The sequence below is a fragment of the Python bivittatus genome, unplaced genomic scaffold, assembly GCF_059951505.1.
Source record: "Python bivittatus isolate LINGU-HERP-01145 unplaced genomic scaffold, Pbiv_v1 ctg000480_np1212, whole genome shotgun sequence".
NCBI lineage: Eukaryota > Metazoa > Chordata > Lepidosauria > Squamata > Pythonidae > Python > Python bivittatus.
The window spans coordinates 69385279-69409196 of NW_028277075.1; the positions used below are offsets into that span (position 1 = coordinate 69385279).

The 23918-nt window shown below is 40.3% G+C and overlaps 1 protein-coding gene across 1 annotated transcript; it reads right to left on the bottom strand.

Moving 5' to 3' along the window:
* Positions 1 to 1347: 1347 nt before the first annotated feature.
* SAXO4 (stabilizer of axonemal microtubules 4) lies at positions 1348 to 19405 on the bottom strand. Its single transcript, XM_025165020.1, has 12 exons — positions 19216 to 19405; positions 17867 to 17984; positions 14493 to 14646; positions 12053 to 12181; positions 10442 to 10505; positions 5737 to 5831; positions 3123 to 3182; positions 2885 to 2971; positions 2322 to 2438; positions 2098 to 2192; positions 1586 to 1750; positions 1348 to 1435 (listed from the first exon to the last, which is right to left on the bottom strand). Exons 1-12 carry the CDS (start codon positions 19403 to 19405, stop codon positions 1348 to 1350), a joined length of 1362 nt encoding a protein of 453 aa, XP_025020788.1.
* Positions 19406 to 23918: the final 4513 nt, after the last annotated feature.

Below are 23918 nucleotides of genomic sequence, written 5' to 3' on the forward strand. Positions count from 1 at the left end.
TCACCAATTACCTCTCTTAATATGTGTTGGGACAAGTGTAGATAGGGACCTGGGATGGAGGGTTTAGCCGCCTTTGAAGTTACTGAATTGATGGCTCACAGATACAGAAGTGCTCTATGCCTGTGACCTTCAATCGGGTTATTTTTTTTAACATAGGCCCAACTGATAGGTCACAGAAGGTTTGCAAGGAGTATTGGAAGTGCTATCTTTCAGTACATAGAGCACTCCTCTGCTGCACCTGTGACCAGTCAGTTGAGCTTTCAACTGGGGGGAGGATGTGGATCTAGCATCCTCTTGGGTACCTCTGCAGAAGCTGGTGTCTCCTGGGGTCCAAATCAGAGTGCCTATGGAGGGCCGTGCCCAGCAACCAGAGGGAAGGGGCCATGTCCACAGCAACCTGAAGTGGTCAACATGAACTGGACACATCCCAGCCCAGCTGTGCCATCAACCACATAACTGAGAAAGCTTGAAAGTATGTGTCCATACCAAAAGTTGTGCCAGAAGATGGAAAGCGCCACTTTAGAATTGGAAGAGCCAAATACAGATTTAAGCTTCCTCTGCTGTGGATTAAGGATGAGATGAAAGCAATGTCATGAGGACAGGCCTTACTTAACTTGATATCTTTACTCTGTGGTTAGAGGGACATGAAGAGGAGCTCTCAGCTAGTCAGATGGTCATATCATGTCACAAAGTTTGTAGGCTCTAGAGACTCCATGGAAACAATACCTATCCCAAAGGCCTTTTCACCGCCCGTTCCAATGTTTCCTCTGTGACAAGAGACGTAGCTAGAGTATGTGTCTCTTTAAAACAATACAACATAAAATAAGACAGATCAGTGCGACAGTGCAATTATTGATGCTCCTTCCTTAGCATGTGGAATGTTTCCTTGAAGCCTGAAGACATCAGTGTGCCTTTCACTTCTGAACAGAGGCTGGAAAGAGACAAACATATTAAATTAGGATAAGATTTTATGCTGAAAGGAAAAATAAGGATGGTATGAATGTGAAAATAGTCTCCATTGATGATCTGAAGGATTCTCTCCCCTGCAGCATTGACCCGTAGCGAATTCCTAGAACATTTCCTAGAAAAGGAAAAGAACTTGATTGTTCTGTGCCATTTTGCTTGAGAGAGAGGGAGAGAGAGAGAAGCATCATGTGTCTGCATTTTTTCTGAAATTGGGAAATCTTGAGTAGATATGGGAGGCACTAAGCTGCGCTTCAGTTCCTCAACAGTAGCTGAGTTAAACACAAATACTACCATAATCTCTGCATCTCTTAGCCTGATAATACTATCATATTTTGCACTGGTTTTATATTGCCTTAAAATGCGATGGATCAAGCCACTTACTTAATTGGGGACAGTTGTCTGATGAAGAGCAGCAAAGCGACGATCATGGGGAGAATCACGATAAAATGGATCAACAGTTGTGATTGTCCTATAATGGCAGAGGGGAAAGCATTGTAAAAAATAAAAGAGCGTTAAAGCCACCTGACCAGAAGGAGAGGAAATGGCAACGGGCACCAGAAATGGCTTAAGGGAGCAAAAGAAAAAGAAAAGAGGAACAGCCCTGCCACTGTGATGTTACCTGCCAACGTGGGGATGAACAGTCCTCAAAGTCTCTGTGGCATTAGGATCAGTGCCTAAGTCAGTTCCATGATAGTTGGTAGCAAAGCCACCGGCTTGTTGCGGTTGGATCCCTCCTCGGGTCCAGCCTTCCCTGTCCACTCCCTTTGGAATGTTTTCATAAAACCTGATAAAAGGATAAGAGATTGATGATTAATGCCTGGCAGATTCCAGCTACAGCATGTTGTGTTCCCACAAATACATCAGAGGTATGTCTTCCACCCTGGCACTGCATGCCTCTGGCACTGCAAACTTGCAATTTGAGAGTTTACACTACATTGTAAATCTCTATTTTTCTACAAATAGCAGACCCAGCAATCTTTTCTGCCCTCTACTCCCACCACCCATCCCCCAAAGTCCTTGCTTCAAGTAATCAAAGCCACCTATACAGAGAAAAAATTATGCCTTAAGAGCAGATCATAGCTTGGGAATGTTACTATCCTAATATGGGTGGTAAACTAATACCAAACTCACTTGGAATTATAACTGGTCAAAAACTTGTTGGGCAGATTTGGATCATGTGCAGGTGTCACATAATTAAGGTTGTTGATGCTGAATCCCGTTGGCTCCTGTATGGAAAAAGCCATGAAAGCAGAACTAAGGACTTGATACAAGAACAAGAACAGAACAAGAATTCTGTGACTATGGAAACAGTTGTAAGACCCCCCAATAACCCCCAAATTATAGATCTGACATACCGTGTTACCCACATATTCTCGTCCTAGAAGATTGGTTTGGGTTTGAGGCTGTCGCTGATGGCCCTGGTACTGAGAGTGGCTCAGTGGCCCAGATGCTTCTGCATTGGGTGGAAGCCCCTGTGAGAACTGAAGACAATAATGAATAAAAGAATGTAAGGGAGTTGGTGACACATAGGAGAAAGCAGCAACAAAGAAAACAGGGATCAAGATGGGAAAGGTAATGGAAGGTGAGCTGATACATAGCTAAGAAAATATAAGAGAGTTTGGGAAGCCCATAGACAAATGGGAGAGGAAGTAGTGGGGAAAGGAGAGGGGTCTGTCTGCAGATGCTGGTAGGGAAAGACAACTGGAGAAAAGTGTGGAAGTAGAGAGAAAAAAATGGAAATGAAAGCAGCCAGAGAAACATAGCAGGTAGAGGAACATGAAGTACAAACACAAGGATAATACAGAAGTAGCTGTGAAGAACTTTGGACACATTTCTCCTGTGTAAGAAAGCAGAAGTTGAAAGCAGAGGACAGTACAATGGGAAAAGGCTATTCTGTCAACAAGGAACTGTCACTTACTGAAGTACCAAGGCGAAGATCCTTCTGCCGACTGAATCCAGAGCCCCGTTCAGAGCCTTTGGAAAGGACTGGTAGAAACTCATCACCCTTTCAGGAAAAATAAATAAGTAAGTAAGTAAGTAAGTGTAGATAGGTATAGCATACACATATGGGGTAGATATTGGAGAATAAGAATGGAAAGAATATCTGTTCATCTGTTCTCCCAGCCCCATTCAACACTGGCAGATGGACTTCTTACATGTGGAACAGAAGATGGTCGATAATCTGTCTTCATAATGCTGACCCCAGGACTGCTGTCCTACAAAGCAGAAGAAAAGTACTACTTAGATCTAGAGAGAAAAAAGCAGATTGGATATACAGTAATAGTTATTTATTACAGCTTTTACTAAGGGCTATGTTGAAAAAGGGCAAGGAGACAGGCTAGTAGGAGACAACATGCTGTTCATCAACCCTACTAATAACTGGTGGTGTCTGGTTCCGTTATGCGAAGGCAGAAGAAGTAGAAGTTATAACAAAAACATTCAGTGTATTTAGGTTTCCAGCCAGATATACCCTTTTCCAAAATACTCCATTCCATCATGTTGTTTCCCCCATCCAGATTTCACGCCCAACAAGCATGTTCAGATTTCATTGATCTAAGGTGGGAATTTTTCTTATTTTTTCCATAAAGAGTTTTTGTAGGTCTTCAGATCTAGGGGTTCCCCCAGGCTTCTCTTCTACAAGGAAGATGCTGTTTTGGCTACATATGGATAAAGGGAATGAGTTTGCTATTTGTATAGGGAATCCTATGCACAATGATATTCTGAACCTTCAGTCTGGGAACTTGCGTCATGATTTGTTGTGATTTGTACCTTTGAAAAGGATTGCCCTGGTAAAAGTAGCTTCTGAAAGACTCAACAAGCTAGAGAGCATCAAATTGTGAGAATGCTACCTGTCGCTCCTCAAGCTTTGGCTCCCTCCTGCTACCTTAGCATACCTTGGTCCTATTACTGACAAGTGGGCATACTTCTAAATAATCCTGGGCCGCAGCCATCCAACACTGTGATTTTCATAGAAGATATATGGGTCCATTTGGGAAAACCATGTGTAGATAATCCTGGGAGCTGGCATTTATTTTTTGCTTAATGAAAATATTTGAACTTTATTTGTAATAAGAAGTCCAGGAGCTAGCAGACAACAGTGGAATGCCTATGGGCGCACTGACATCACAGAAACAAGAGCATTCATAAAAACCTGTCAGAAGACAAAAACGTGATCCTCCAGGGATTCTGGAATGTTTGTGACAATGAGGAACAAACACTGTGATTACGGGCCCAGCAAGCTTGCTGTTATTTACGTTTTCAATTCTTGCGCATTATTTTTAAGCTGAGGTGGCCACGTTGCCTGTAACATCAAATATGCTCTCTCCTAGTTTTCTAATAATATTGATTTTTTTTTTAATTGTGGAAGGGTTTTAATATTGTTTATTTTATGGCTTGTTTTTTATTGTTTGCCACCCAGAGTCATGTTCGTGAGGTAGGCGGCTATATAAATATGATGAATGAATGAATGAATGAATGAATGAATGAATGAATGAATGAATGAATGAATGAATGAATAAAAGGCCTGATTGGAGAGAAGACAAATTAGACTGCAGTGTGCAGGGGAAGGCTTTAGCCCTCTTGCCTTCATCATGTTCCACCACACCTTCTTGCGTTTAAAGGGAAATCTCTAAGGGACACCTTGTCACAGTCTTAAGACCAAGAACGTCTGCTCTCTCGCCATCTTTTGTCAGCATGCTGGTTTATGTGTTATCTTGCAGGTCAAACTGAAAGTGTGAATAATTGTTACAACCTCTCAGATTTATGCTTTTGGGTTGTGGTAGGCTATTACTAAATAGTCTTAGCCCAAGGGTTTAAGTGAAGATATTCGGTATTTACCCTTGATTTAAACATGTCTCTCTTTAAGAATGTTTCCCTTGCAGCTCACAATCCCTTTTGCACTACAAATCAAAAAACTGCTCTCAGCCTCAGTTGGTTCTGCAAAACACTCTGGTCAATTCCATACGGTAAAATATTTCTGTGCCTTATTTTGTCTTTAAAGGAATCTTTTTTCTTTTTCTTTTATTTTCATTCCCAATAGAGATAAATAGTTGCTACATGTTTTAAGAACATTGATATTCCTTGTAACTAGTCATTCTTGTTTTCAGTAGGGCAATATTCTTGCATTTGATATCTGAGGTCCATAAACAGATTTTTTGGTAAATAATTTGTATGAAAATAGCAAGTTTATTCTCTTTCAGATTTTTGCTGAATTCCTTTAAATGTACACAATGACCCATTTAAAAAAATATTGTTATATCATATATGTATTGTCCAAGTTATTTTAGCATCCTTTTTTGTACTGTTTCTATTTTCACAGTGCTCTTGAAAAATTTTGGATTTTCCAAAATCTGCTGGGATGGATAAAAACTCTTTTACTGGAATGCAGGATTCCTCCTGCCCTCTTTCATTTAACAAGTAGTCCTGCTGCTGCATAGTAAACAGGAGTGCCTGCAGGGAGGAGGTAAAAAAAATCAAGATGATGGCTACAACCATGCCCTGCCCTTTTTTATGTGCGTTGTGATGTAAAAGTGTGAATCTTTGATCACACGGTTGTGGCCACTATCTTGACTTGTTTGGCCCCCTCCCTGCAGACACCGCCAATAGAAAGCGAGCCCATGTATCAAGGGAGACAAATTGTTGACACTCAAGAAAAACTGCACTAGAGGAAGGGCACCAATTTGCCGGATTCTGCTTTGCAGCATCTTTAATATGATGCTTCATCTGCCCCTTGGGAAGAACAGCAGAAGAAACCAAAGCTACTGGGAGGACCTGGGATGTTGGTTTGTCCACAATGGGGTTGGCAAGGCAGCCTTCAGTAAATCCTGACTCTTCTTTGGCTCCAATTGTTTTCTTTTGCAGGAAATCTGTATGGAGAGAAAAAACAAAAATGTCCATTGTGGGGGAAAGGAGCATACACAGTGGATGACTTCCAAAACATCATGGGAAGCTGGACTGGTCTGCTCAGTTCTCACAAATTAACACCAGTGAGTCACGCAAAGCTTTATGGACTCAGAGTCCTAGCTTTCTGTATAAGTCCAAAAGGGCCTAATACCCATTCCTAAAGTGACAGATCAGACAGAGAATTGCTACAAAGAGCATGTGGATATCATGTCCCTCACTGGCTGCTTTTCCTCTTCAACTGCTATTCAGAGGTTTACTGTCTCTGATCCTGGAGGTGATACCTAGTCATTGTGATTAAAACTGCTTCATTTTCTATATAAATATATTATAACTGGAGCCTTAGCCTCTGTAATTTGCTATTTCTTCAAGCCCCTCTCTTCATAGCCAACAGTGAAATTAAGGAAGGGAGGAGAGAGAGGACACATTGTGCGTACAAAACCTTTGGAGGTTATACCTGGCCCCCTCACTGGAAGATCTGTTGCTCTTAATATATTCAGAGAGAGTGAATACACCTTCATCAGTTGCTCTTTCTTCGGTGATATTCACTCATTGTACACGTAGTCCTTGACTTACTACCTCAATTGGGACCAGAACTTCCATCACTAAGTGATGCAGTCATTAAGTGAGTCATGCATAATTTTATGACCTTTTTGCCATGGTCATTAAGTGAACCATGCAGTCATTAAGCAAATCCTGCTTCCCCCATTGACTTTGCTTGTCAGAAACCCTCTGGGAAGGTCACAAATGGCGATCACGTGACCCTAGGACACTGCAACCGTCATAAACACATGTTGGTTTCCAAGCACCTGAATTTTGATCACATGACCACGGGACGCTGCAATGGTCATAATGTAAGGACTGGTTGTAAGTCACTTTTTTCAGTGCCATCATAACTCTGAAGAGTCGTTAAACAAATGGTTGTAAGTTGAGGACTACCTGTATTACAGATATTACATGCAAGCTAGATAGAAAAGAATACTTTTTTTTAGAATTGTAAGATTCCATAGGAATTAATTAAGGCATAATTTTTTCTATCTGTATAGGTGGCTTTGATTACTTGAAGCAAGGACTTTGGGGGATCGGTAGTGGGAGTAAAGGGCAGAAAAGATTGCTGGGTCTGCTATTTGTAGAAAAATAGATATTTACAACATAGTGTAAACTCTCAAATTTCTGCAGAAGTTTCTTTGAAAGAGCTGCATTGGATTTTACATTGCCGCTACCTGAAATGTGAAGTTATTTTCGACATGGCAGGGACTTGTGCATTTGTATGTATCATTCATACTGTGAGAAGCTATCCTGGCAAATAGAGAATTTTCAAAGCACCTCACAGTTCTTAAGAAGTTGTTAAAAAAAAAATTGCACAGCTCAATTTCTCTCATCACCAATTTTTAATTAAGTGAGCAACTCCATCATCATTAAAAAATGTATGGCTTAATGCCAGAATCACCATAGGCCTAGAAATAAAAATGACAAAAGAGAAGCCTCCCCAAACAAAACAGAAACAAAATAATTACTGAAATTTATATTTAATAATCTCAATTTTTCCTTTCTCAGGGTTGTGAAATTATTGTATTAGATAGGGAAGGCAATATTGACTGAGAGAATTTTAAACAATTAGCTGGAAGATTCTTATCTGGCTCTCATTGATTGCTTGATTATGAGCCATCACATTGGTGTTGATACTCAGTGACCTCATAGATAGACCTTCTCCGGGATGATCTGTCCCAACCTGGCTCTTCAAGTCTTCCAATAGTGCACCAACTGCTGTTGTGTTTGAGTCCATCCACCTTGCTACTGGTTGTCTTCTTCTCTCTTCTTCCACTTTTCCCAGCATTATGGATTTCTCAAGGAAATTGGATCTTTCGGCCAAAGATAACGTAATGGGCCAAAATATTATCATTTGAGCCTGGTCATTTGTGCTTCAAGTAGGAACTCTGCATTGATTTGTTCTATGAACCATTTGTTTGTTTTTGTGGCTATCCATAATATTCTGAAAAGCCTGCTCCAATACCAAAGTTCAAAAGTGTCAATATTCTTTCTATACCACTTCTTCAAACCCCAACCTTTGTTTCCAAATAGTATCACGGGGAAAACTATTGTCTGCTTGCTTACGATCTTTGTAGGTGCAGACATACCACAACGAGTGAATATTTTTTCCAAAGTCTAATTGCTACCCTACCAAGTGCTGGCCTGCAGCATATTTCTTGACTGCTGGTTCCTTAATTGTTGACAGTTGTTCCTAAAAAGCAGAAGCTATCCACCATTTCAATATTTTCATTGTCATTTCTAAGGCTGGTTGCCATACCTGTTGTCATTTTTTTGTTTGTCATTTAATCTCAGTCCCATGTTTTCACTTTGCTCCTTGACTTTCATTAATAGTGCTTCCATATCATTTGCCTTTTCAGTTATCAGAATAGTGTAATCAGCGTAGCACAGTTTATTTATGTTTCTTCTCCCAATTTTAAAACCCCACTTACCTTCTTCCATCCAGCCTCCTTCAATATACAGCTAGTTTATAGGTTAAATGAATTAGGAGAGAATATACAGTTCTGTCTCACTCCTTTGCTGACCTGGAGCTAGTCTGTTTCATTATGTTTTGTCTGGACTGTGGCTTTCTGTCGTGTGTATATGTTTCTCATGAGGACAATGAGATGTTTTGGGATTCCCATTTTCCTTATCACAGCTTGACATGGTCAACACAATCAAAGAATTTTCGATAATCAATGAAACACATAATTTACATTTATTTACTTATTTAGTATTTTTTGGCTTTCTCAATTATCCAGCATGCATCAACAATGATGTCTCTTGTTCCTCAGCCTTTTTAAAAATCAGCTTCAACATTTGGCATTACTCTTTCCATGTAGGGCTCTAAACTGTTTTGGATGATCCTAAGCATTATTTTGCTAGTGTATAAAATTAAGGATATTGTGTAGTAGTTTCCACACTCTGTTAACATTCTTTGGCACTGATATGTAATCTGACCTCTTCCTTGGCCATTATGTCTCCAAATTTGTTGGCATACTTTGATTAGAATCTTTCCTGGTTCTTCTTCTGTTGCTTGCCATATATTGATAGATATTCCATCAATTCCTGTAGCTTTCTGACTTGGTAAATGACCAGAGTGCTGATCTAACTCTATTTTCTACTACTAGAAGCTCTTGTAAATAGGGAATATCTTTTAAGGAGTTATGGATATTGACATCTCTATTGTAAAGAACTTCAGTATACTTCTTCCATTTTTGTTTAATCTTCTTTGAATCACTTATTTGTCCACTGACATCCTTTAGCATATCAGTTTGAAGTTGGAACCTCCTTCTGAGTCTGGAAATCTTTTGGAAGACTTTCCTTATTTTTCCATATCTGTTTCCATTCATATATCTTCACAAATGTTGTTATAATACTGTTTCTTTTCTTTCCTAACAGTTGTCTGAAATTCTCTGTGTTAAGATCCTTCCTGAGATCTTTGTCTTTCTTTGGCTTCCCTTCTCTTCTTGGTAATTTCCATTGTATTATCTTCTGACTGAAAGTGTCTACTTCCAGTACATTTCAACTGACTGATGCCTAAGATTTTCATCAATTCATTTCATCTTTCATTGTGTTGAGCTTTCCTGTGCTAATGCTACTTACATTCCATGTTGCCACTGTAGTTCAATTTTTGCAGCCTTGGATTTTCTTTTTCTGCATGGCAGCATCAGCAACTAGACATCTTTAAGGCTTTAATCAAGGTATATCCTAAACACCATTAGTATTCTGAAAGATTTCAACTCTTTCTCAGAAGCATGTTGAATGCCATATGACTTGAGGGGCCCAACATTCAGTACTATACTGTATTATCAATCACTTTATCATGTCTATCCCTGGAGTTCTCTTGGTAAAATATAAGCATGCTAAAATAAAATGTAGTAGTGTCTACTGTCACTGAAGTGATCATTTGCCTCCAACATCTTCTTATATCACTGCTGCCTGATATAAGTGCCCCCTTGCTTTAGCTGAAGCAGCTAGGATGACCTTCACACCTTGGATGACCCTACTAAAAGCATATAATCTTGGCATATGCTTCTGGTGTCCTTCATTCATTCCTCTCAGGACCTCCCCACCTTACCATTTTGAGGCAGCATAGCAGGACCTGGGGGGAGGGGGCTGATTCAAAGTAAGCTGATGCAAAATAAGTCTGTGAAAAGCAATTCTGAAGGGCTAGAGACACAGCTAAAGCAAAATGGTTTAGCTACTCCAAACCAAGAATTAAAAGTGGCATACTGTTTTGTGGATCTGTTTCAAACGGTGACTCCATTAGCTCAAATTACCCTGCTGAAACTTTGTGAATTCTAATTCAGACTATAATCTTACATTTTAAAACATTGATTTAGGAGAATTTAATATTCAGAGAATGGGGAGATGAGATTCAAAAGGGGAAATATACTGATATAAAAACCACCATGGTTAGTTTCACATGTTGTGCCAATCCAATGCCCTACCTCCTACCCCCAAAAACAAATTATGGTTTAATGCATAATAGTAGCATAAACCCAGCGACTATTAAGTTTGTATTAACCACACATAGAAATTATACCTGGTTGTCCTGGAATGTTGAAGCGGAACTTTGAGCCATACTCAGTGGACATGAAACGAGGTCCCTACAAATACAACAGAGAAGAAGACCATGTTCTCTGGAATTAGCCCACTCTTACCTTGCCAATATATTTTCAAACTCGCTAAGCCATATCCCACCTACTTCTCTCTCTATGAGTAAACCAGTTATTCTTGCCACACTTAAGTATCACTAGTTCTCTTGCTCTTTCAGAAAACTTTGTCCTTTCTCCTTGGCTGCCTTTCATGTCTGGAACTTCCTCTCCTAATTCCTTTGCAATGCCAGCTGTTGTTTTCTATAAACCAGTACCGAAAACTCACATTTTCTGTGAAGTCTTTGACACAGCTCCTAGTCTAATTCCCAACTATAATGAAGCCTAAGCAAGTGTAGTTGGAATTATCTTATTTGCAGCTGCTGATAAGCTTCCAAGTCCAGTTCAAAGTACTGCTTATCGCCTATAAAGCCCTTTGTGTGTATTATCCTCAGTGCATTTGAGACCACCTGCTCCAGGTGTCAAGCAAGGTGGGATGGGATGCTTTAAGTCCCTGTGCCCTGGGAACTTTGGTAGATGTAGGCCCAAAGAATGGTCTTTTCATTTTCAGCTGCATCACTCTGGCAGAGCTTACCCCCTGAGATCAGGATAGCCCCCATCCTGATAGCATGCATGAAAACAGTTCCCTTCCGTAGGACCTTTGGTGAGAAGAATCCCAACTAGATATATAGTAATATGAGGTGTAGGTCAATAATGTATTGGTAGTTGTTTTTATTTGTTTGTAGATTTTACAACTGTAAGCCATCTAGAATATATGAAGTAGTTGGCACACAAACGCTTTAATTAATTAGTTAACTTGTTGGTTGAAAGAAACTCAGTGGGTTTCTGAAACAGAAGTTGGGATGTTAGACCAGGAGAGGACTGGGGAGACCAAAGTCCAAATTGTTCTTCAGTCATGGCAACTCACTAGGTGGCTTTGGATTAGTCACTTTCTCCCAGCCTAATCTACTCCCAAGGAATGCTGTTGTGTAGAAAAAATAGGAAGAAGGAATGTGATGTATGCTGCCTTGAGCTCCTGGAGGAAAAGTGGGTTATACATCTAACAAACACATTAAATCATTTTTTAAAATATATCCCATTTCAGACAAGTCAAATTCTGCCATGCTAGTTCACCCTAACCCCACCATCTATCCATCATATCCACTTCTTTTACTGGCACTCTATTTTCCTGGCCTTTTGACATGACTGTTCTGCCTGGAAAAATAATTTGTAGCTTTTTAAAAAATTAAAATGCATCTAAGAAAAGATATCTTGCCTTGTCCTATGATGTCTGTGCTATAGCACATTGAGGAAAGCCAGGGCTAACTCACTATCTTTTCCTGCTTGAGCAGAACAGCTAGTGCCTACTCTGGCCACTCCCCTCTTTTCATGATTAAGTGTTGAGTACCCAAGTTTAACCAAATTGTTCTGACATTTGAGGCAGAAAATCCCATAAATGCTTCTCCCCCAATATCACCACCACCACCACCACACATCAGATCTCTAATCCTTTGCTGCCTTCCAAGGACATCTCACTCCAATTATTGGAATCACAGACTCACATATCTTGCATTTTCCACCTCAACTGAGCCTCTTCCAAACGAGTTGTGGAGGACAGGGACATGCCTGGGCTCTAGCCCTATCACAGCTTCAGGTCCTTCGTTGGATGTGTCAAAATGGACTTTTTTGACCTGCAATATCAAACTCAGTTGACCTCTGAGAAGAGCAAAGAGTTAAAACTTAATGGGACAAAGGGAAGGGAAATGCTGCTGAACCTGATCTAGGGAAGGGGCAGAGAAGAATGCCAAGGAGGACAATCCCAAGACATTTTGCTGCATGACAGAAGACATTGTGGCATCCAAAGTCCACGTTAAGTCCGCAGAGTCTGTTTGGTGTGGGCAGATATAACAAATTTAAATAAACAAATAAATAATAATGGGGCATAGATTCAAAAACTGCTCAAGTTCTTTTGGCATCCAAAGCAGAAAACACCCCCTTTCTGTCAGTGAAACTCCAATACTTTTAAATAACTATTTGCTGTCTTTGTGTGATATCCAAAATCAGCTGCCTGAGGCAAACACTTTCCTCCATTGATAGGATGAGTCTTGAAAGCAATCTGGAAGAGCAGAAATGCCAAGACAACATTTTCTAACTGGTTCCTTAGTTGAAATTGTGGGCTGAATCTTATCTATGGTCGAGTCTTGATCCCAAAAGATGAGAAGGCAGTGAGGTAACAAATTTTATAGTCCTCTGTCTCATTCTGCTTTTTCTTTTTCCTATATCTTTTAAACAAAATAATACAAATTGCAGTGTATCACTTTTGAATAAAGGTTTTAACCTCTATGTTGCAATGAACATTTTGAAAAACAAGGTTATGATGTTTTCCTAAAAGCCCGCAACCTAGAAGGCAAACTGTATTTTGCTCGTAATACAACAATGTTGTAAAGCAAGTCCATAATTATGAAGCCTTTGCATCTGGCAAAACTAAGCATCAGTCCCACTGCCCTTTTCCTGTCTGGATAGAATGTGAGCAGTTGCATATTCACAAGGGTAGCTGAGGTCTTGTTAAAGGTGAGGTGAGGCTGGATCCATCATTTTTGTCTTTCCAAAGGTCCCTCAAGACCTGGTTGTGCCCTCAGGCCTGGGGACCCCAGGGGACTGGCGAACTAGTGAGGTGGCTCTGTTACTACTAACATCCCTTCACCCACTACTTCTTTTTCTTAACTTTGTTTTTTTAATAGTTTTTAATGTTTGATGATGATGATGATGATGTTATTGTTTTAGGTATGTATTAACTGTTTTAGCTTTGTTGTACGCCACCCAGAGTCACTTGTTTTGTGAGATGGGTGGCTATATAAATTTGACAAACAAACAAACAAACAAATAACGTTTGGGTGTTTTCAGGGATCATATTAAGTCACAGTCTTGTTCGAACAGCTCTCTTCTATCACAGCAGTTTCACTTGAATATAGACCAGCATAATATGCGCATACGTACAACAGCTCTCATTGGATCTAGTTCTAAATCTTGATGACGATGATTCATTACTGCCTTAATATTATTTCTTTCAAAAGGGAGAAGGACTGTAGAATGCACTTGGGGAAGGGGCAGGACAATGCAGTCTTTCACTAACCAACTAGCCAAACTTCGTTTGGCAGTGCATTCTCTACACTCAACTCTTGGGTTGGTAAGTAAGTAAATCTCCTCCCATGTAAACAACTCTATTTTCATACCATCCCAATTTTATGACCAGATCTGAAAAAGTCAGAACAGTCTGAAACAATATCAACTTGGCTTTAAAAAAGAGTAAGCAAGTTTGTGGAAGATTTAATCATCTGGAAGTCTCCTGTGGCCACTTTCAGCAATCAGGTGCTCTAAGGGAAAATTGGATTTCCCTAGAATCCCATTCATGATTGTTGACATTGAACCATTTAGAGGTAGAAGACTGCAGAACTGTAGTTTCTGCAAATGAGTTTTCCAGATGTTGTTTGACAATGCATATATGTGCACGGTTTCTCCCCATGTATACACAGACACACAAACATACACATGTCTGAGACATTTCTGAAATGTTGTCCCATTTGTGTATTGTACAGACAGTGCATTAAAAATGAACCGAGTAACTTATATAGGATTATGCTATACATAGTCATTTCTATCGGTCCATTTGCAACATCAGATTTTAACTCTCTTAGTCATCTTTGTTCATTCTGAATCCTCACACATTCTCACCTAATCTTATAAATTTAGCAATTTTGCTTCCACAGTCTTCACCTTGCATGACAGTAGACTGCACAGGATCTTGTGACTATGCAAAGAGAAGCCCCAATTATCAAAAGATTCAGTATTCCCCCTCCCAATACACACACATTATATTTCAGTATTGATCCACATTTACAATGCAAGGGAGCCTAAGCCAGTATCAGTGGACACTGTTACTGCTGTTTTCAGGAAAACATACATCCATAACACAAAGACAGAATGTAAGTTCAGAATACTTACTGTTTTAGTTGTGGGAAAAGTTAGGGGCTTTTCTCGAACATACCCACTGCCTGGCTGATGTACACTCCAGGGAAGAGGATACTTCCCATCTGGGAGTTGAAGAGGCTGGAAATGTTTAGTGGTTGTTGATTCATAGTTATCCTGGAGGAGTTTCCTGGTTTAGGGAAGATAACATACATGTATCCTTTCTTCTCAGATCAAGAAAACTTCTGATTTCCATCCCAAAGGCAGTTATGAATTTTGCTCATATCCCCAAATTGGAGAAGACTCCTAAGAATACCATGGGCAGCCAAGAAAACAAGCAAATGAATCATCAAATAAATCAACCCAGAGTTCTCATTCAGAGCAAAATGACAAGGCTCAAATTATCCTATTTCAGATACATTATGTGAAGACCTAGCTCTCTGGAAAAGGCTGCAATGCTGAGAAAGGTGGAAGGAAAGAGAAGAGAACAACTAGCAGCAAGGTGGATGGACTTAGTTATAGTGATGATGAGTGTACCATTGGACAACCTGAAGGACCATTGTTACGGAGAAAATCCATTAATGAGTTCACTAAGAGTCAACACCGATTTGATGGCACATAATCAAGTATCTCCAAAAGACAACTGATCAGCGGCAGAGGATATGTGAAAAGCGTCTGTTAGTTACCCAATCCTTCAGTATTAGTTCTAAGGGATATGACTCTCCCAGCAAGTCCAGATAGCTCTTATTTCACTTCTGCCTCCAGAGAACCCTTGCTTGTAAATTAGCAATCAATTTCAAGCTGAAGGTTCATCAGGAGAGGTGAGTGTTTCAACTGTTCTCCTGGAATGTGCAACACATCCTTCTCATCACTCAGTCCAAAAAGCTGTTGGTGAAGATCCTGGACTGGATGATGCAAACCTGGATTTGAAGTATACACTGACAGTCTTTCACAAAAGTCTTTTGCAACAATTTATTTAGGGATCTCCCCCTTGTTGTCAGAAAATATTCTCCTCAACAATACAGCCTGGCTTTGATAGTAATAGAATGTCTCACCTACTGTCATTGCTGGATCATAATATGGCAACATTAGCCACATATTCAGTGCCAGCACTTAATATATGAGACTGATGACTGTACTCACAGCAGTCTATAGACTAGAGACAAATCCAGTGGTTGACTATAGCATGGCTTTGCCTGAGCATCCCAGCACAAATCAGTTTTTGGAGTGTACCATGGCCTAGAGTGCTTTATAGAAACCCTTTTGGTTGTACAGTTCTGGAGAATGGGATTCAGGACCAATCTACCAATATAAGAGAATCCAAAGCTTCACTATCTGAAACCACTATGGTTTCATATTATCCATTTTAATCTTGTCTTCTTGAGACAGGTAATCAATTTTATAACCTCAAAGGCGATGTCCAGATGTAAATAGCCCATATTAAATAATTTCTATACATGAACAGTTTGAGAGTTTTTCCCGTGTTCACCACACAGCACATCACCATGTTCACTTTCTGCAAAACTGGAGTGACCTGTTTCACCAGCTTAGTAGAAGTCACATCCAGCCTGCTGCTCTGAATGAGAGTTATCAAATGCCTCCTTATCAGGTATCTGTAGTCCAGTGTTGTCCAAACTTGGCCACTTTAAGATGAGTGGACTTCAACTCCCAGAATTCCCCAGCCAGCCATGGTGGCTGGGGAATTCTGGGAGTTGAAGTCCACTCATCTTAAAGTGGCCAAGTTTGGACAACACTGCCGTAGTCAGATTGCCTGTTTTGAGAGCACCCATCTCTTGCTAGTCTTGGTCATTTGATCTTCATCTCCCAAAGCAGGGTGAACATAGCTACATGTGCCCTTTTAACAAATGGTGCACACCATACAAAGTATGGTTGTTAATTACTATGATTCTCCAGGAGCAAGCAAAAGTTATTTTGGAGAACTTCTGAGGAGGATATTGCAAAAGCTGCTTAGTTTGAGTACTGTTAGAGGCAGGCTAGAGAAGCCATCTGTTCCAGAAGCAGATGATGAAGTCTGCCTAAACAGCATGACAGCTGTCCACTTTGGACATTGACTAGGTTTCTAACGTTGATGCTGCTGATGCTGAACAGTGTGGTTGTGTCACATCTCTTATAGCTAGAAAAAAATCCTGTTGGGAGCAAATTTCAGTCCAAGACAAATGCTAAGCAGAAAAACAGAATCCCATAATGCACTGCCACAGCGTGATTTGTTGTGGTGTAGATTAGGTTGTATAACATGTTAACCAATGGTTATATCATAGAGTCTCTGAAGTAAGAGATATGTGCTGCAGAAAAAAGTGTGGTTCTCTTTACCAAAAGTAAGAGGCTATGCAGTGCCATTTGCTTTGGTGAAGCACTTCGCATTGCCTCAATTCTCCCTGTCTGTCACCTATTGCTTGTGAAAATCAAGAGAGGCTTCTGTGTAGTCACTGCATAGGCAGCTCTTTGGATTCTGACAAGGGCAAGCTAGAGAAGACAGAGCTGTTCTTTGACACAGCTTGCCAAAGCTTTTGGCAAGCAATTGTAAAGGGCAGAGGGAATGGCCTTGAAGGACAGGAGAAAGAGCCACTACCAAGGCGACAGTCAAATAAAAGAGGCCTGAGCCCGGGGTCAAGACAGTGAGTAACTGTCTCAGACAAGCCCCTCCCTAGTTCACACAAGGATAAAGGGAGGGAGGAGGGAAGCACATTCAGAATTATTCATTTACTGTAGCTTTACAATAAAAGTAGTACCAATCTACATGACAATGGTTTCGTAGTCTGGTCTACCTTGAAGGGCTGACAGTGATCCAGAGGGAGCAAGGAGTGTGTCCTCCGCAGCGCTCACCAAAACCTTTAGCAAACATTGCCAGAGGAGGCAAGTAGAGCATCATCTGCCTCCCTTGCCAGGTCTGGAGGATGAGCAACATATTTTCCAATAGCTCTTGCCAAAGCTTGGTGAGTGTTGCCAGAGAAGCTGCATGGCTGTGCACAGTGGAACAAAACAAAGCCAGGTGGTCACTTCACTTTGTTCTTAACAGTGAAGCCGCCCCATTGCTTCACGAAGCAGTTCTGAGAAAGGGCTTCACTCAAATGTTTATCTAAGTCAAGCACCCCCTGGAAGATCCGCATAGCCCTATTATATCGTTGCCAATCTGTCTGCAAAGAGGAAGTGATGGAGAATGAGCAAACCGAGTTTGTGGACTTCTCTGGCCACAGACTTTGTACTTGCACTTTCTGGCATGTTAGTGAGACTTCAGCAAAAAGAACCAAGTTGCTGAGCAAGAAGAGTTATGGAAGCATTAGGGATGTGCTCATGTCATAGGGGTGGGTGGGTGGTGTGAAAGATCCCAGGTTACTCGCCTATCTCCTCCTGAGCCATTCTACTTAATTGCCTGAAAAGGAGATACTGACCCCACAGCTGGATTATCTAATTTATCTAGGTTTGGACTGTACTGGACAACAGGCCGGTAGTTGGTTTTATATCCAGCTCCAAAATGGAAACCATTCCGAGGATGAAAACCTTCCTGACCTGCGGGGAAAAAGGTTTGTCAATATTACACTCCCAGCTCCAACACCATTTTTCCATCAATGCACTGTAATAATTTATAATACAAAATAGCAGCTTAACAAGAGTTCTAACACTGAAGATGAAATGTTGAAAACATGTTTTGATATCTTCTCCAATGGCTATGATAGGGGGCTTGATTGCTCCTTTACAAAATGGCAGCCTGGCTGAGAGTGGCCATTTCAGCTGGTGAGTCTGCCCTCTGCCAACCAGCACTCCAGTTTAGTGTTATCATTTTTTCTGGGCAGGTCTACAGATTAGCAAACCAAACTCATGGCTGCAGCCCCTCCCATGTTTCTTTTTGAGAATGAATAGGGGGGCGATGTTTGGGGTCCAGAATTTTTGGAAATAAAGATATCGCAGGTTACTATTTTGCTTTGTGAAAGGAAAAGGGAAAGGAGAAAAGGAAAAGGAAAAGGAAAAGGAAAAGGAAAAGGAAAAGGAAAAGGAAAAGGAAAAGGAAAAGGAAAAGGAAAAGGAAAAGGAAACAGAAAAGGAAAGGCTGCCTGCAGACACCATGCTGGGGAACCCAGCATTATCATTTAATTAACCCAAAACACCAGGAAAGAGAGAGGAAGATAGATAACAGTAATAAGCAATTTCAAATACAAACTTTTACACAATATTATATGATGAATAATGTTATATGATGGTTGCTGCATATAATACAAAGTGACCAATTTACATAAGTTTTATTACATTTATATAGATACAGATTTAATTATATTACATAGTGTTGTTATCTTTCCCATTTCTTCCCAATTTCAAGCATGGCAGTGTATGGATGTGGAAAAAGGAGAGTAGGTTATAATAGGAAATATATGTAAGGGACAATATGTCTGAGACAGGGAAGACAGATAGTAAAGCAAGGATAAAGATGCATGGAAAGTAAATATAGTAAGCTGGATCCCGTGGGATTCACTTCTGATCAAACATATTTAGGACTTAGTCGTTTATTCTGTGTATCTAAGCATGTTATTGACATTTTTTAGAACAAACCCTAAAGAATCTCACGTTTGTCCTTTCCTCTCTGTTCATGGGCCACAGTTACTAACTTCTAGTTTTTGATCTGGACAGGCAAACTATACTTCGCACTTTCTTGCAATCCAGGATAGCAAACAAGGTTCAAATCCTAGTTTTTAGACTAACTGAGGAGAATAAATTCTTTTCTACTGTATATAGCTTAGAATCTTACCATAAGCTGCACCGTAGCTGGTGCAATAAAATTTCATGGGATCCATACTTCCACCAGAGCTTGTTTTTACATAGGGAGAAATAATCCCTAAGGGGAGACGTCCCATCTTCTCTGTGGATACAGAAAGAGATTTTGTGATACAAGATTTTCCTTGAGAAACAGTTATTATAGAGGACTGGCCACTGATCATTCTGGATAACCCAGAAAGCTGTTGAGAATCAGAAGGAAAAATCAGCTTGGCTTGGCCAAGTATTTATTTAGACTGTTTGTGCCTCCTAGAAACAGAGTGAGCTCATACACAGTTCTGTGACCTCACAGAATCTTAAGATTTAAAAAAACAGTTTAATAAAACGAGTGCAATAAGGATAATACAACAAAATGGCCTTAGCATTCCTGTTTGACACTATATGGCATAATACTGATTTTATTTATTTGATTATTTAACAACATTTCTATGTCTCCCCAGTTGGATGGATGGATGGCTTGCAATAATTAAAGCATTTAAAGCCATACACACATAACTGGAATAATAGGATATAATTATTAAATAGACCCAGTGAATAAATTTTAGTTATAGCAACTCTCAATAGATAAGATCCTGAAGCTTTGCAGAATATACTCATTTAAATTTTTTTCTTAAATGTCTACCCCCCGCCCCCCAGGCCTGAGTCAATAACAGAAAAGACATATTTTCTAGTCTCCATCTCTTTAGCTTCATAAGGGGTGGGAACCCACCGCATACCTTGCTGATTCAATCATGTAGAAAGGGCAGATTCAATCTGGAACAGGTTATACCTCAGTAGCCAAGACCCAAGCCATAAAAGGCTTTATAGGTGATAACTAGCACTTGGAACTGTACCCAGAAACCTAAAGATAGCCACTACAATGACCAGAGGAAATGTGTGGTCAACCACATTGAACAAATTTTCACCAGTCAGCACACAAGTGGCTACATTCTCTACCAGCTGAAATTTCTGAATATCCCTCAGAGATGGCAACAAGCAGAGTGTGCGTTGCAATAGTCCAAGCATATGGTAATGAAAGCATGAGTTGTTGTAGCCAGCACATATGATTCTGGCACACTAGCTGAAATTAGGCAAGGGTTTTCTTGGCCACAGCTTTCACTAACTGTTCCAGCAGGAGCTGAAGGCCCAAGTAAACTCCCAGAAGACAGACCTGCTTCTTGCAGGGGAGCACAACCCCATCCATTCTAGAAAATAAAAAGCCCTTAGTTTTGTCTCTTTATTCCAAGGTAGAGAAGTATGTCTGAGTATCATCAGCACAGTTATGGTATTTTACCTCAGCTGAGTGGATAACATCTCCCCGGAGGGCATGAGGGCCTCCGCACAGTCACTCATGCCCTGGTCACCTCCGGGTTGGACTACTCCGGGTTGGACTACATGGGGCTACCCTTGAAGAGTATCCGGAAGCTACAGCTGGTACAGAATGCAGCGGCGCGGACAGTTCTTAATGCCCCTAGGAGGGCACGTATAACACCCCTGTTGCGTGAGCTGCATTGGTTGCCAGTTTGTTTCCGGGTCCAATTCAAGGTGTTGGTCATCACCGTTAAAGCCCTTCATGGCACAGGACCAGGTTATCTGAGGAACCGCCTCACCCCGGTCATCTCAGCCCGCCCCACTCGGTCCAGCAGAAGGGGCAGATTGCAGACCCCACCCGTCAAGGAATTTCGATTGGTGGGGTCTAGGCAGAGAGCCTTTTCTGCTGTAGCGCCCGCCCTATGGAACATCTTGCCGCCTGAGGTGCGGTGTGCCCCCTCCCTCATGGCCTTCAGGAAAGAGATCAAATCCTGGCTCGGCCAGAAGGCTTGGGGGCCAGAGGGGGGCCCGCACCTATGGAGATGGCTGGTGGGGTGAGGGGTTGTCCCCCCCCCAGCATCTTACAGGTCTTTTAGGGCCAAATTATAGGAGGTTTTTAGGCCATTTTTATATATGTTTTTAACTATTTATAGATTATGTCTATGGCTGGAGAGTCCTGTGTTTTTTATTATTATTGTGAGCCACCCAGAGTCACCCATTGGGGGAGATGGGCAGCATACAAATTTGAAAAATAAATAAATAAATAAATAAATAAATAAATAAAATAAAACTTCAAATAAATGTTAAATAGGATGGGGGAGAGAGCTATGTCCCAAGCACTCCATGGAGTAGTTAGAACTTTGATCTTTCTTCCCCCTCAATACTGAGTAGAACCATCTGCTTTAGGCAGGAGCAGTATTACTGTAAAAAAAAGTGCCTCCAGTCCCCAGCTCTCACAAGCAGCCCAGGAAGACACCATGGTTGATGGTATCGAAGGCTACTGTGTGTCTAACAGGATCAAAAGGGCTGCACTCCTTCCATCCAGGTCCTGTTGCAAGACATCCACAAGAGCAACTAATGCAATTTCTATCCCTTACCCAGGCTTGAACCCAGTATCCAGACAATCCACTTCTTCCAAGGTTCTCTGCAAATGAACCCACACTCCTTTCTCCAAAATCTTCTCCTAATAGGGGAGGATGGATATGGGGTAGAGGTTGTCCAAATTTTCTGGATTTAGAGATGCCTCATTCAGGAGGGGCATATAGCTGCCTCCTTCAGGGCAGAGGCACCATCTATTCCCTTAAAGAGGCACACATGACTTTCCTGATCCAGCTTCCAGTCCTCTCTTTGGCAGCCTGAATAAACAAGAAAAGGCAAGGATCCAACTCATATATTGCAGAATTCATGCTACGGAGACCCTTGTCTATTTCCTTGGAGTCCACAGCATCAAATGAATCCCAGATAACCTGGTGAGACTTTGTTCCATTCTCCTTATTGGACTCTATATAAGAATCATCAAGCACCCAGGCCTTATTTTAAAAAGCTTTCAAAATCTGGGTTTTCTCCCAGGCTGTTGGCTCACTTGAATGGTGTAGTCTTCAAGGGAACGCTTGTTGTTGTGAGGATACGCCAAGCCTTTTGTACTGCTTCATTTTTTGATCATTATTCTGTTTGGTTTGCATTTAATATTATACACCACCCAGTGCCACTTTGAATTGGGTGGCCTTACAAATCTAATTAATTAATTAATTAATTAATTAATTATCAGGCTCTGACTGAATATGAATGGTTTAGTCTTCCAAATGCTTTGCAAAAAGGCCACAATGACTGAAGGGAGCATTCTTGCTTGCCAATCCCCAAAAGGAAGTGGGTCAACCTGAATAGAGTTGCTGGACAGCAATCTGAAGATACAGTTAAGGACTCAAAAGTTCTAATCGTTTGCCAGCCTTATGTAGGCTTAAGCATGGACTTGTACCTTTGTTTGGTCAGTTCATTTCATTTTTCACCACCATCACTCTAAATGTCTCTTCTGCTGCTTCTTTTCCTGGAGCTCCTTGGTAAACCAAGGAGTATATTACTGAAACCTTCTTACTATTACAGTACTAAGATTACTAGGGTAAACCCAGCTGAAATAAAGAGCTTTGTAACAGCAAGACTCTTTATATTTTACTGAGCTTTGGAGAAATAAAACTCACAAGCCCAGAATTTATAACTACCACTCTGATAGATATCTATTACTAATCCCTATTGCTTTTGTTCATCTGGTCTATGTGGCAACTAAAAGTTGATGCTAACTTGATAAAACATAATCATTTTTGTCATTTTATAAAATAATTCCTTGAAGTAGAAATGTTGAAATAAATACTGAAAATCATGTTAGATAATATTGCTTCTTCTGTCCAAATTCCACGTACAGCTAGGTCTCGATTAGCACTGTTATTGTAATGAATCCCATGAAATGGCCACACTATTCGAATTCGCACTATTCAAAGTGATATTTCTACGGAAAATAGGGTAATTGGTTCCAGCTTGATGGAAATAGGCAATGAAATATTTTAAACATAAATTGTATATATTAATGAAATATTACAGTAAAGGATAAAAAGAATATATCCATAATTTAAATTTATGGTTAACAAACTCACAAAGTAGTTTTAGAAAGCAAAATAAAAACAAAAACTTCTAAATATCACTCCTAAAGGTAAGCTTCCACTGACAAAAAAATATTTATTGTCTCTCAGTCTCCTTGAAGATATTTGCAAACCGCAAAAAGCTGATACTTTACCTTTTTTTAAAATTTCCCCTGTATATTTTATAATATTGTGCACTTTAGATTCAGGCATTCCAACACCTTGTTCTATTTTAGCTTTTCTATGGCCACATTCATGTTGTTCAATTACATCGAAATTTTGCTTTAATGTCTCTTCTTTTTTGAGCTTGTACTTCAGCTGTACTTTTGAGCTTGATTCCTCTGACATAAGCATCCTTTTCTCCATTTTGCACACATGAAGATCAGCAGCATATGAAAACCCAACCGCAGAACTTCCCGGTGCCAAAATATCTTACATACTCAGACATATATATGTCCCCATCTGGGAATCCATCAACTGAAATGTGTAGGCATTCTCTAATGGAGAGATGTACATATATAGGTAGCTTGGGGACAAGACCTAAATCAGCTTTTAAGTAACACGGCCACTTCTAAAAACATTCTCTCTTTAAGCATTAAAGCATTCAGTTGGCACTGACATTTCCAAATGCACTAATTTAAAGCCTTAAGTAAATTAGTTTGAATGTATAGTTCCGTATTCAAAGTTTAGTAGCAAAGTATACATTTTAAATAAAAGTTTAGTCTCTACTGCTTTTAAAAAGGGTCAAACAGTACAG